Source organism: Zosterops lateralis (genome assembly GCF_965231275.1).
Source record: "Zosterops lateralis genome assembly, chromosome: 3".
NCBI lineage: Eukaryota > Metazoa > Chordata > Aves > Passeriformes > Zosteropidae > Zosterops > Zosterops lateralis.
This window is the reverse complement of record NC_139764.1, coordinates 72,459,604-72,473,850: the sequence shown is the minus strand read 5'-3', so window position 1 is coordinate 72,473,850 and position 14,247 is coordinate 72,459,604. Positions and strand designations below refer to the sequence as shown.

The 14,247-nt window shown below is 37.5% G+C and overlaps 1 protein-coding gene across 1 annotated transcript in view; it reads right to left on the bottom strand.

Annotated features, from left to right (window-relative positions):
- Positions 1–10,154: 10,154 nt before the first annotated feature.
- Positions 10,155–14,247, bottom strand: part of ASCC3 (activating signal cointegrator 1 complex subunit 3) — a 253,462-nt gene continuing 249,369 nt past the window's right edge. The window contains exons 39-41 of the mRNA XM_083857723.1: positions 12,877–13,083; positions 10,892–11,067; positions 10,155–10,799 (exon numbers count right to left, since the gene is read on the bottom strand). Coding sequence (XP_083713849.1) covers positions 10,628–10,799; positions 10,892–11,067; positions 12,877–13,083 — 555 coding nt within the window. The 3' untranslated portion in view covers positions 10,155–10,627. The remainder of the gene's footprint in view (positions 10,800–10,891; positions 11,068–12,876; positions 13,084–14,247) is intronic.

The window sequence follows — 14,247 nt, the reverse complement described above, 5'->3', positions numbered from 1 at the left end:
ACCTGCCTTGCTACCATGGACTTGCCTGAAGACTTTGGCTCTGGCATCAGCCTGGCTGCCATCCCTGTGCCAGCCCTGTTCTCCTCATTCAGGTAATGTGAGGTGGGCCCTGGCTAGTTTGGAATGTCCTGGCTGTCACACTTGGCTTGTGGTTCCCCATCCCCACAGCCCAATCCTTGCTGTTTACTGACATTCATTTACTTTTATTTGTTAGAGGGCTGCAATGGCCCTTCTGCTTTCCCTCTAGGGCAAAGGATTCTCTTTCTCTAGTGGGCTTGTCTATGTTCTTTTGCTTTTCTAGGGGTAGTGCTTGTTTCAGAAACTGTTGCACACTGGGGATCTTCCTGAGAGATGCCACAGACCTCTTCATAAGCTTGTCTGGAGTTATGGGACCTTAGAAAACACAGGCTTGGAGAAGGAAGGCTGTTGCATGGTACAGAGCTTCCTTTGATACCCTAAAGGAGCACATCTGTTGAGTTTCAGAGATGTGAATAAGGGCCCAAAGTTCCATGAGATGTTGGACTTGCCTAAGTTCGGGTAGAGTTCAACTGCTAAAGGGTGGGAGTGTAACAGATTAGAGGGTAAAGGTTCCCTGCACCCAAAGCTGGCCTGCCATTTTCCATATAGGAAGATTATGCAGGAAGCTCTGACCGCCTTGGAGGGCTGGGGGGCTCCACAGGGGTGCAAGAATGATTCTGTCCAGATCAGTTTACAAGGCTGGGACCATACAATATAAGCTCTTGGAGGCAAGGGCTGTGTGTATCTCCATACAGTGCTGATCACAATAGGATCTTATTTCTGTTTAGGGCTTCCAGATGCAATGCTAGTCAATGTCTATAGTAAACAATAATATTAATAATAAGTATTAACATGCCAAGCTACAAATCACTGGCATAGTTTTCCAATATTGCTGGTTTCTTTCCAGTATTGTCCTCCAGCCTCACTGCAGTATATTGTATACAAAAGAATTGAAACCCAATAATTGGTGTGTCAAGAGTTTGAAGGCATGATTGCATTTTTTCTTTTGAAATCTGTCTATTGAAACAAACATCATAACAAGTGAGTTCATTGGCCTAATAAACCCTGTGTCCAGTATGCACACACTGTTCTGTGTCCCAGGACATCAGTAATTAGGCTGGTAACGAGGCTGCTCTTGCATAGAATAACCAGTATGAAAATGTTAAAAGTAAAGCATAATGGGAGAATAATGCAGCAAAAACGTAAACAGACGACTTCAGATACAACACTTATTTTCACTTATGGGAAGACAGCTGAAACGAAAGCTTTAGCTACATTTTGTTTTCTCTGCTTTACTGAATCTATAAAAAGTCTACAATGACTTAGTTCTTCTGACCACAATAACGTAGCTTTACACTTTAAACAGAAATACAGCTTTAAATTTAGATTTTAATTTCATGTGTTATTGCAAACACAGAAGAAACTTTACACTAAAATAACATTTCTGCTATAAGCCAGCTCCTTTTGTGCTACTGAAAGAAATAATAATGAGAAAGTATTCCAGCAGGAGGAGCTGGTTTAGAAGCAAATGGATTCCATGGCAACTCCTGACTCTACATGACACCTAATAACTAGCATTTATGTTGGAAATTGTCTGTGTTATCTTGTACCCCAGATCTGATCTTTTTATAGGGTTTTCCCCTTATTTTAAAGCAAAAAACTGGTAGGGTGGTGTTTTTTTTAATATAGATCCAAAAATAAGCATGAAATTATGAGTTTGGCTGCCTCAAATGTTTTCTCAGGAAAGTTGTTTTGAAATGAATTTAATTTTAAAAAAATTATTTCAGAAATAAAATATTTGCTGGGAAAGGTATTGATCTGTCAAGGGAAGAGCTTTATAGGAACAGAATACTGGAACTGTGTATGTTTTAACATCATGAGTTATCCACATTCAACAGTTTGAAACATAATGCAAGAAGATCCAACTGAATCAGACCAGTACCTTGGTTCTCACAGTGCTGAATGCACCAGGGGAATCTTGTTATGGGGCAGCTGGAGAATAACCCAGCCCTATGGGCAACCTGTCAGCCAGTCTGACTGATTTATGACCTGAAGAATGTGGATTTATTTCTTTCTCTGCCATGATCCAATCTAGTGGGGCCTGACAACTGCTGTTGTTTGAGTGTGGAATATTTGAACATGCTATTTTATACTTAAATTGAAAGAAATCTGTTCTTAAACTGTTACATGATAAGCAACCTTTGCCTTTGACTGTTTCAGTACTACTTCATGACTTAGAGCTGGAATTAACTCTGGAGATGAAGATTTCTGTAGATGCTTTGTGGCCTGACTGTTTTCTCAGCCAGCTGTTGCTTGAGGGCCTCAGATGGTAGAAGAGCATAGTCCAGGCTTGGAAGAAAGTAAGTGGTCTCCTGTGGTCAAATAAAAGCTGATTCAAATTTGTGTTGTTTATCCCTTTTTGGTATGAGTGAAAGAACAAAGAAAGTGTGTCTGAAAAAAGCCTTCCTGGTTTTGTGATTGTTTGGTCAGGGACAAGTGCAATCACAGAGGGTGCAGAAGTGAATGGTGGCCAAAATGAGAAAGATTAAAGTGTCTGGAGTAGTCTAATCCTATTACTAGGTGTTATTGGTGGCATCTATATTTAAATATTGGTACCTTTTGAAGATGTCTACGACCATTTAATTTTGAAATGAAAGTTTTGAAACTCCAATGAAAGGAGTACTTTTTTCCTCTTCCTGTTCATAGAGATAAGATGGGTCTAAAACGTGGAGTAATCATTCAAAACAGGGAGTACTGGTCAGCAAATATAAGAAATGGATGGGTAGAAAATATGTCTTGGTTTAGCTAATCTTCTACTGTAATTTACAATTAGATGCTGGCATAGACTTCCTTGAACAGACACTGATCTAGCACAGAGGTATTTGTGACTAGCACTTGGGATCAAAGCCAAACTACTCTCAGAAGAGTTATAACTGACCATAAAGTAAATGTGATTAAAAAACCCAAAATAAACAGTAAAGCTACAGTCATACTTTGGGAACCAATTTGATGATAAAGGCATAGAAATGGAAAATACAGAAAGCCCAGAGAAAGGTGCTCTGAGTAGTGACAGCAGTAAGAAAATAATTTTTTAAGTTGTTTAGGTGTATGTCTGTTTTTACCTACAAGTAAAAATACATGTACAGACAAAAGAAAATAGGATATAAATGAAATAAAAGCAGTACTAGACAGATTAGGAAATTGAAATGGAGGTGAGGTGAAGGCTAAAACAGAAGAGAGGCCATACTTGTGGGAAAGGAAGAACAATTAGTAAAAACAGAAATTTCAAATGGAATTACTTGATTTATCCTTCTTTCTGTACCTCCTACATTGCTATTTCTCATAGTCTTAAGATATGTGGTTTGGAAAAGGCAGAACAATTTTGTATTGGTGATCTGAGCTGGACTGGTGTTTTTACATGAAAATAAAAGTGGCAGATGAAAGAATCAAATCATTATTGTGGACAAAGTATGGCTGTTTTTCTTATTTTTTATTGACTGTTCAATTGCAGGAAAATAGAAGGGTGTAAGTAAAGAAATGAAGCAGTAGAAGTTAATTTTAAAAGAGTTTGTCTTCTCCAGTTGCACATAAACCTGATGCATAGGCAGGGATCTGATTCCAGGCATTAATCTTTTTTGCTCTTTCAAAAGATCAAAGAAATATTTCTCTTCTAAAAGCTAGTTTTGATGGGCTCTTGCCCTCCTTCAGTAGCAGTGGCATCAGTAACTAACTTGTTATTTTCATATTAGTAAATAACATGTTCGTGTTCCTAAAATATTTATGTATATAATATAGACACATACAAAATCCTACCATGAATCTCTTCCTTCCTTCCCTGAGAAATGTTGACTTAACTGACTCTATTTTATTAATGTCACCTGCTAAACTTCCAAATGCAAGGAAATGGATAATTTTTAAATGTTAACATCAAGTTGGTGTGATATAACATGAGAGCTCCAAGTGCAGGTGTGTAAAATGGAAAAAAAGAGCATATGTAGTTTATAAAACTAAGACTATACATTTTCAGGGATATAGCTAAGAAAGGCTTTTGAAATAGCAAAAGTCTCACCCTAAATGCACCTAGAATAGAATTCAAGATGTGAAGTGCTTAAATTCTCCTAACTGGTGAATATGTAAAATTTGATGTCTCAAAATAGACTGGATAACTGCATATGAGGAGGGAAGCATAGCACAGAGATGGAAGACAGAAATGTAACTTACTTTTGGTGCCTTACCTAAGACTAACAGACATATGCTTGTCTGCTTAGAATGTTATTTGGAGCCCTCCCCTCAAGATAGAGGCTTGCTGTCTTTCAGAATGAGGCACAGGACTTGTGCTCTCTTTTTGAAAAATTGGCTGCATTCCACCATCCCATCTGTTCCCATATAAAATTCTTTCCATTGGTTCTTTCTTCTCTTTTCTGAACACATTTCCCCCTAGTGTGCCCCAATCACCAGGTAAATACTACAGGATGCTTTTGTGGAAGCTGTGCCATCATGCAAAATTATTTGATGTAATGAAAGCAGATGAGATAGTATAATAAGACCAAACAGGACTGTTGCTTCACAGCAGCCCTATCTGCAGGACTCAAAGCTCTGTCCCTCCTTGGAAAGGAGATTCTTATCCTGTTTTTCTCATTAGAGGTATTCTTTTCATCTGATTTCATCTTTTCATGGTCATAAGTTCTTAGTCTGTTCCTGTAAAGTCAATGGTTCCTAAGAATTAAATAACTTTAAGACATTACCTACCTATCCAATTCAAGAAAATACAATTTATCCCTGAATTAGAAATGTTATAAAATCTGCAGCTGTTAATCTTTGAGTCCTAGGTTTGAGTGAAGGATTAGATAATACTAATGCTGCTGTCTATTCACCAAATCCTTTGAAAGTAATAGCAGAAACTAAATTTAATCTACTAATAATATACGTTGGGAGTGTATTTCATCCTGCAGTCTCTGAAGCAAAAGGGTAATGCACCAAGAGGAAGAAAACTCCAGTGTGTTTTTTTAATTGCTTAATGTTGGGATTTCTTTCCAAGTTCTTTTCATTTCCTGAGAAGAACCTGTTTTTCCCAAAAGGTTTTCACTGATAGAATTAAATTAATCCAGCTCTTTCCCCAAGATTTTAAGACAACTAGATAGGTACTACATGTTGTTAAAATTAAGAAACAAAGCATTTGGAATGCTCATGAGTATCCTCATGTTGAAATTTCTCTTTTTTTTTTTCATGTTTTTGAAGAATAAAATATTCTAGCAATCCATCTGGACCATTCTAAAAGAACACCCTTATTTATTAAAGGGATTGGTCCTTTAAGGTCAGCATTCCCTGAAGATCCTGGTCCTGAGAAAAGTTGGGATAAACTTCAGTTATTTGAAGTGCCTTTAAGTTTGGAATAGAAATTTCAGCTCCCATTCCCAAAACAGAACATCAGAGCACCCCTCTGGGCATACTGTCGTGTCAGTAAAGGAAGCTGAAGCTTGATCTAGAAGGCTGACATACTCCTCCCCTCCTGTAGGAACTGTAGGCTCAGGAGGGGGCATGAACTTCCTCTATAAATTTTGTAGTGGCTGTGCAACGCCCAGGAGCTGGCACTTGGCTGATTCCCTCCTGTAAAGCACATAGAGAACTGAATGTGTAGTGTCAGCTTCTCAGAGTGTTCTTCTTTTGGCATGGGTGAATGAAAATGCATTTTAATGGAGGTGACAGAATCATCTCAATGTTTTTCCCAGCTCTCCCTTTAGACATTGTTAGCATTTGAGGAAATAAATAAGGTTTAATTGCAGAATCTTCACAGCTACAAAGGTGACAGTTTATCAGAACCTGATCTTATTGTGCTACCACAATCAGTAATTAGTTCCTAATTAGTTGGATTTGCTGAAAAATACATGATGGGGACTCATCATGTGTTATTGGCATCTGAAATAGTTTCATCCTGTTAGCTAGAAGAAAGTACTGCTGTCAAGAACGTAAACCTAATTTTCCCACATTAGCACTGCCCAATATAAACTGAGTTATTTCCAATCTAAGGTGCAAATTTGCTACTGTGTGAAGAATGTGGTTCATCACATTTCCCATAGAGATTTAGAGTGCAATAGAAAAGGATTGTGATATGTCTAGACTCCCTTTCCTACCAGTGTTTTTGCCAATAGTTAATAGCCTCTAGTTAATAGCTCTATAACTATTTGTACATGCATCATGTAATTGAGAGTGTGATTTTTAAAAATGTCCAATTCACGTCTGCTATCATTACAATCAGTGGGAGTCTTGTTATTTGGAATAACAATATTAATCCCAGAACACTTTTAATTCTTTATTTCATGCATTTTCTAGCAGATAAATAATAGCAAAAGTCTTATACTTTCCATTCTCCTCCATATTCAAATGCACATTTTTATTGAGAGTCTTGGTAGGACAAGACTAAGCTGGAGGAGAAGAGCTGCAGTGAAGCCTAATGCATGGCCTTTAGTGAAACTTTATTGCTTCTTATTTTTGAGGAGAAATTTTAACAGAGAAGGTTGTGATTTTCTAGAAATAGAGATGCAGAAGACTTGGAGAGCCTTGAAGTGTGGAGCTCGTTAGAAGATCTGAGGACAAAACATATTGTAAACATATTTAATTGCAGGATGGTGCAATTAATCCTCACTGTGGAGGATCCACAGAGCTAGGAATTATTTATGAAGAGACTCATTTATTCCAAGCATTACAATTGCTTTCCAGAGAAGTTCCTTTAATATAGAATTTCCTTTCACACAGTGCACGTGAAAGCAGCTTAAACTCTTACTGCTACCAATGTATGACATCAGTAACAAACTTGGTTTGTTCGTTCTACAGCTTTTTTGCAAATCACTTCAGAAAAATGTGGAAAAATTTCTGTGAGTGTCAGTCTTGGCACCACCTGCTGAAGGAGCTAAAGAGAAGTTTGCCTTTAATGGGAGAGGTGGAGGCAAGATGATTCAAAAAACTATTGTCTGTAAATAAGCTTCTTCATAGAAAACTGATGCCTCTTGGAGTAGTCATCAAACTGTCTTAAAAAATACCATAGCCTCTTTTTCTTGACTGAGGGAGGAACAGAGGCATTTGGACTCAGGCTGTGATGAGTAAGGGCAGATGCACATGGGATACTTTCTTCTCTTTAGGCATCCCTCCCAGAACTAGAAAATTTAAATTACATAACTTACATTACTTTTTAAATGCATCCTATTCTGTGAGTGTTCAAGTCTTATATTAGGCTCCAGGGTGAAGGCTGATAAGAGACTGACTATCTGGAGGTGGTCTCTAGATGCAATGACAAGTGGAATTTTGGGTTTTCTGCATAAACCCCTGAATTCATCTGGGTAAGATTTGGGCCTTCAAAGATTCCATTTACATCAGAAAAAGACCAGCAATATTGAGGATGGCTTTGTATTGCCACTGACACATTCAGTACCTGGGCTAGAACTGGAATCTTAAGTAAGGTTCTAAACAACAGCCTGTGTTATAAGAGCTCCTTCAGAAGAGATGGGGCATGGTGGTACATACCCAAACCTCCTTTAGCTCCTGCTGGGCACTGCTGTGATGCTGTTATCAGACCAGGATGAAGTCACAGAGGCAGACTTAAATATGTCTTGATGCACAAGATGTGCCTGTTTTCTGTTGCTTTCCAAGTTTTGGAAGAAGTTTCATACCTGAACAGGTGTGCACTGACTGCAGCTGCTCCTAGAAGGGGGAAAGTAAAAATAAAAACCTACTTGCAAACTGAAATGAGCAACTTAATATTAAACATTTCTGTATGTACTCTTTCTTTCATTTATCCATAAAGGTGATTATTAAATCGTTGAAGTTTTGGGTTTTTTAAATTATTTTTTATTCTGGTTGGTTTTTATACTTTTGTTAGATGGCTATTCTCACTTTTCACTATGAGATATCACTGGATTGAACACATTCGTTGTTCCTTCTAAGCAGCTGTTTCAAATGTATCAGAATTCTTTCTCTGGGATTTTTCAGCTAAATACTGATTCTGGTCAATTTGCTTAAATTAATTCTGTACTACTTTAGACTTTGTCATCATGAATCCAATAGTTTTGTCAAAAAACCCCAAAATGCTTCAAATATGTTATTTAGAAATGCCACCAGACTATTTCTAAAAACAATTAATACGCTACGAAATACATTTCCAACCCAAATACAGATGGCACAAATGACATTACAGAAACTCTTTAATTGATTAATACTGAATACTGAAGCTATTGTCTGCTACTCTGCAGTTAGACTTTCTATGATGTGCATTTACAAAGCAACAAGAGCTAGCATCACTATGTTGGTATGTTTGACTGTGGCATAGTTTTTTTCCTTAATTAATTAAAATTGTTGAGGGACAATGTATTGTTTCAGCCAAGTTTTCCAAAGAAATGACTTAATTTCTGTGAAAATTTAAACTTCCAAATTAGATGAAACAATTCTCTTAAAAATGGACTAATGCAATATGTGAACAACCAAACTATTGCCTAACAATTTGAAAAAAAAATCTGTTTCTTCTGTGACACAACATCATATTATATTGATGGAGTCTAAATGGCAAAGGTGGCTTTTGTATCATCTGTCCATCTCTAAATTTAGTGACAATTATTTCTATTATCGTCCCACAGTCTTAGGCACATTTCTATAGCTAATATATTACCTATAATAATGAAATGTAACATTCTTAGTATGATCAGGGAATGAGGAATACCCTCAAGTATAGAATTGATAATTTTAAAATCGTTTCCCACAATTTAAAGGTGCTAGATATGAAATACATTTCTGGGCAACTGTTGAGCCTTTGCAATCAGCCAGCCTTATGCTTGCTGCAGTGTGGTGTTGCCAGCAGGTCAAGAGGTGATCAGCACTGGTAAGGCCACACTAGTGGAGCACCATGTCTGGTTTAGGGCAGAGACATAGAATTGTTAGAGTCCAGCAAAAGGTCACAAAATGAATGATGAAGGGGCTGGACCATCTCTCACATGAGGAAAGGCTGAGAGAACTGGGACTGTTCAGCCTGGAGAAGGCTCAGGGGAATCTTGTCAGTGGGTATCTGAATGGAAGATGTTTATAACGACACAGCCAGATCTTCTCAGGGGTGCCTGGTGACAGGACCAGAGGCAACAGGTACACCTGTTAGTTACAGAGAAGGGTCCCTCTTGAACTGCAAGAAATACCTTTTTTTACTGTGAGGGTGACCAAACCCTAGCACAAGTTGTCCAGGGAAGTGGTGGAGTCTCCATATTTGGAGATGTGGTCCTGGGCAACTAGCTCTAGCCAGCCCTGCCTGAGGAAAGGGGTTAGACCAGATGACCTCTAGAGGCCCCTCCCAAAATCAGCCATGCTGTGATTCTATGTAGGTACAGCATCACCAGTGTCATTTCTTCCTGGAAAGCTTCTGGTAACAACTCTGCTGTATTCTTTCATCTGGTGAAATACAATGAAATGATGCCTTGGAGAGGTAATGCTTATCAGCTCAATGCAAAGCTGAGCAAGTGCAAATATTAATATTCAGTTTAAGGTCTAGTCTATCTGAATGAAGATGCACTGATGTTTCTGTAAGTATGTTGGCTCCAAGTACTTGCTCAGCATCTTGAATCCTCTTAAGATTGAGGACTGGCCTCAGCATATGTAGTCTCATCACAAGATAGATGCTGCTACCTTCTGTCTTCAGATTTATGCCTTGCAAGTACTTTCACAGAGCTGGGCATCTCTTAGACAATACCTTTTGCCTGGCAGAACTGTTCATTGCTCATCATGCCTCCTGTTGCAACTCTCATTTTTGGAGCCTCATGCTCCCTTATTTACAGAAGTTAGTCACCCACTTTAGCACTGAGCCCTAGGACAAGACACCCAATTTTATATGCCTTAGTCCTACAAAATTCAGTAAAAGACACTAAGGAAATTGCAAGTATGTAATATATATGTGTGTGTGTATATGTATGTACATAGATGTAAAGAGTACACTTTAATAATTATCTACATAAATTGCATAATTGCTATACTGAAAATATTTTTTATGATTTACCTTGCCCTTATAACCAGATTTACTGCTCATATAATTAATTTAAATTTGTGCAATTTTTCTTTTGATTATCATTTTCAAAATGTACTATACCTGAAGAGCAAATTTTGTTACTACATCTCTTGTATTTTATGCTTAAAAATACAGTGCAAGACATTCTGGGAATATTTTTTATTAAACATGAAATATAACACATCCATCAATATTTTGAGCAGCTCTTAGATCAAATTTTGTATTTTTCCCTATAAATTAAAAAAGTTGACTATTTTAATTCTATTAATAGACAGGCTAAAGAACATGTTTCAAAATGAAGACAATAGCCCTGAATTTACGCAAATTGCAGTATTGTTCAAGTCTTTTATTTTGATTTTTAAAATTCAACTAACGATCTGACTTCTGAGAGAAGAAAGATAAAACAAGAAAAGACAAATCTTCATAAAGGAGTAAGGCCACTGTGGCTAACTCGGTGTCAGAGTTAATACAGCAGTCACTTTCAGTTTCCCTGTTGTCTTGAGGTTTGAAGTTGGTTCCACTAAGGCAGATGCATTTTTGGATGTCCCAGAATGACCAGATGTCTTAGTTGCAGGATCAGTTCTTTTGACTGACTGGACTTTCCAGACAGCCTGACTTCAGAGCCAGGTGGCTCCTGGTCTCAGTCCCCTCTGTGGTGCCTTGTGCTGGTACAATGTTCAGGTAAATGTCGTACTGTTGGTCCATGCCAAGGTAGCTGTCGCTCATGAGATACAGGGTGTAGATACACCTGAAAAGTAAAAGCAGCATTGTTAATTTGAGAATTGGGTCTTGACTACTTGGAAAACATAATAACTAAGAGAATTTGAGAGTTTGTCATACCTTCCAGGAGTTTCTGGAGTATAAAAAGCAAGGGAAACACTATTTCGATTTCTGACATATCCAGTTCTTTTCAGGGCGATCAGTTCTTTTTTATCAACTTCTCCCAATATCAAGAACCATCCTTCATCCTTTACTTTGGGGAATCTAGGAGCCACTGCTTTACTGTCCTGCTTTCCCTGTTGGGGAAAAGAAACAGCTTAGGAAAACTAGAAATCGCCTTTCCAAAATGATATTTTACCTTGAATGAAAACCACCTCAAGACAACATTGCTGTCAATTGTTAGGTAAGGCTATAATTTAGCCAGAGTAAAATAGTGTTATTTCTTTCCAGAAGAAGTGTTTAAAAATAAAATAAAAAATCACAGTCCACAGAGAAAAATCCAGAATACAAGATATTATTCCACTTATTTTGTAAACTACTAAAACTTGAATGGAAATATTATTCCCTTTCTGTAATTTTATCTAATATATTCCAAATACAGAAGGGTTAGTTGTAAACCTAACATCTTTAAATAAAGCTAATAAATTTTATTCAAGATTAATATAAAGACAAAACCAGCACTTAAGGTATTTATTTGAGTTTGATACAGCAAAAGGAAAGATTATTTCAGTGATTCTTTAAGACAGTGACTTTATTTCTGGAAGCTGAAGACAGAATGATGCACACTCAATCAACATTCATTTTGTGTTTTGTAGATGGAAAGGTTTTACTGAAGATTTATATGGAAGAAGAAACACCCCCACAGCAATAAAGCTTTAGGAACAGCTTGATCCAGCTGTTTTCTACAAAAGAGGGATCAAATTCTAGGAGAGGTTTATAAAATAGTGATCACTGCATGAAATGCTTCTGTTCCTTTCACTTCCATGGCTTCTGCTTAGGAAAAATCTCTGCCAGTAACTGGCACAGCAAATAGAATGATGTATTGATGAGCTTTGGCCCTTTGTTCTTCCCTAAAATAAGACAATTTCCCCTTGCAACTATGGTGAATCTGCTGTAGTCAGGACAAAAAGTCTTTTGGGAAACAAGAATACTTTTCACATGTAAAATTCTTAACTAATATAAGATAACATCAGGATTTTCAACAGGACACATGCATCTCCATTATTATCAAAATGAAATTGTCATAAGTGCCTCAGACGTAACACCTAAAACTGCTCTCCACTTTTATCTTGAGCTCTTTGCATCTTAACAAAAACGCTGGTAATTATAATTCTTAATTATTTGAAATGTTAGAGAAATTAATTAACAAAATTATAATCCTGCTGGTCCATATGCTGCTCATGGTATGTAAATGACAGAAAAAGGCCTGGATAAGTGAGTGACAGCTCCATTGTGAGCAGTGCTTGACATGAAGACAGGTCCAGCTCTCCTCAGAGCTGACAACAGTTACAGCCAGGTACTGCTGCTGGGGCAGAGCAGTTGGAAAACACTGTAGCTCCTGGAGTTTCTGGCTTGGCACACCAAGATTTGCTGAGGGTTTGCAAGCTGACCACCCCAGTAGGCAATGAGATGTGCTTTAAATGGGCAAAGGGCTGGGACTGAAATGTAGGTGGGTGAATTGTAGTGGGAAAGAATTGTATGTGGAAGTTGTTCTAGGAGCTGTTCAAAAAAGCATCTGATGCAAAATATAAGGAAAATATTCTCAGTAAAGGCCCGAGGATGTGTTATGAATAGAAACATATTTATAGGTGTGAGTCTGGTATGCAGTTTGGAAGCACCTGTGAATGTAACTGGAAAGCTTATAAATTAGTTTGATTTTTTTCATTGACTTGGTCTAGGATTTTACTTTAAGAGCCTACTTACTATCCTGTTGCAACCTGAAAAAAAATTTTCCTCACTATGAATACAGAAAAGGCTTTGAAAGTGTTTATAACTTACATAATAAACCACAAAGAAACCTATTATACTGTATAAAGCATCATAGACAATGTAAATGGATTATTGGACACTTGTGCACTTGGGAAGGAAATGATAAACAAGTCTACCTGGTACCCCATCTGGGTTCTGTGCAGGTTTATTTGGAGCACATACTCTTGATCAGCATGCAGTTTGATCCATGTCTTGTCATCTCGTGTGTCTGTTGTCAAAGGAGGAACAGGTACCTCGTTCTGTGGCTGAACTGCATCATCCCAGCTGCCCTTAATGCTCAGACTGACGTTTAGAATTGGCAAACGGCACAAGAAATTCCAAGCCTGTAGAAAAACCAGATCCCTATGGATTACAAGGTAATCTATACAATCACTGTCACTCTAACAATAACAATTCAATGCACAGTCTACATATTTATTCTATATTAATATTTTATTGTGTATTAGAATATATGTAATTGTACAACTCTCAAGCATAAGCATAAAATACTTCTCATTGACCTCTTATGCTACTTTCTTCCTAGCAAATAAAACAAATGTGAAACTCCTCCAGCATGTTACACATGCCTTACTAAGATTACTGATGTCTGAACACAGGAAAAATTCCTTACTGCTCCTGATTAAAGTATTTTTTCCCTATAAGCCACTTAAAAACTAGTATAATTAAGTTTTAAATTAAACTTCCTTAGCATAATCCATAAAGAACAAGTCACTGCAGTGCTAATTAGCAATAGGCAAACCTCAGAGAGTTCAGAGGATCAGTTCAGATAATTAACCAAAAGTTCAACTGCATATCCAAAGTTATCCCTATTATTTTTTTGAGGTTTTCTTGCATCAATCTTCATGAACTCTCCTTCTTAAGAGGCTTCCTGAGGAATTTTAAGTTCCTGTGGTTTCTCTTGAACTACAACAGGTCCTCAACTTTCTCATCATTGTGCAGAGAACGGTTGTGTAGCTCAACATGACACTTTCTTAGCCTTAAAAAGGCATCTTGAATATGCAGCCCTATGTTTCTCTCATTGTGGTCTCTATCAGACAAGGAAAAAAAGCTCTGAGAAGCTGTGACAAAAATGGAAGGGAGCAATGTAGGCTTTCATTTAGTAAAAAAGAAAATCAGCACAGCATGTTTATGCAATCAAATTTGTTAGGAAAAAGAAATGAGATTGGCTGTGGAATGGAGGCAGTTATTTGTGGCCTTTCTAAGGCTGAAAAGATAGATGAGGATGGCACTGAAAGAAAAAAACAAAAGACCAAGAATCACCCTCTGCCCTGCCATCTTTCTCTTCCACTCCCAGAAAAGAACAGAAATCAGCACATATGAAAAGCTGGAGAGTAGGAAGGAGAAGACAGAAATAAGAATATTGGTCTTGGTAAAGAAACATTTGATGCCAAAATGGGAACTTGTGGGAATGAAGAGGGTAGGCACAGTCACGTGGACAACAGCATGGAACAGAAATGTTTTATCTGGAAAAAGACTAAAGCATATTT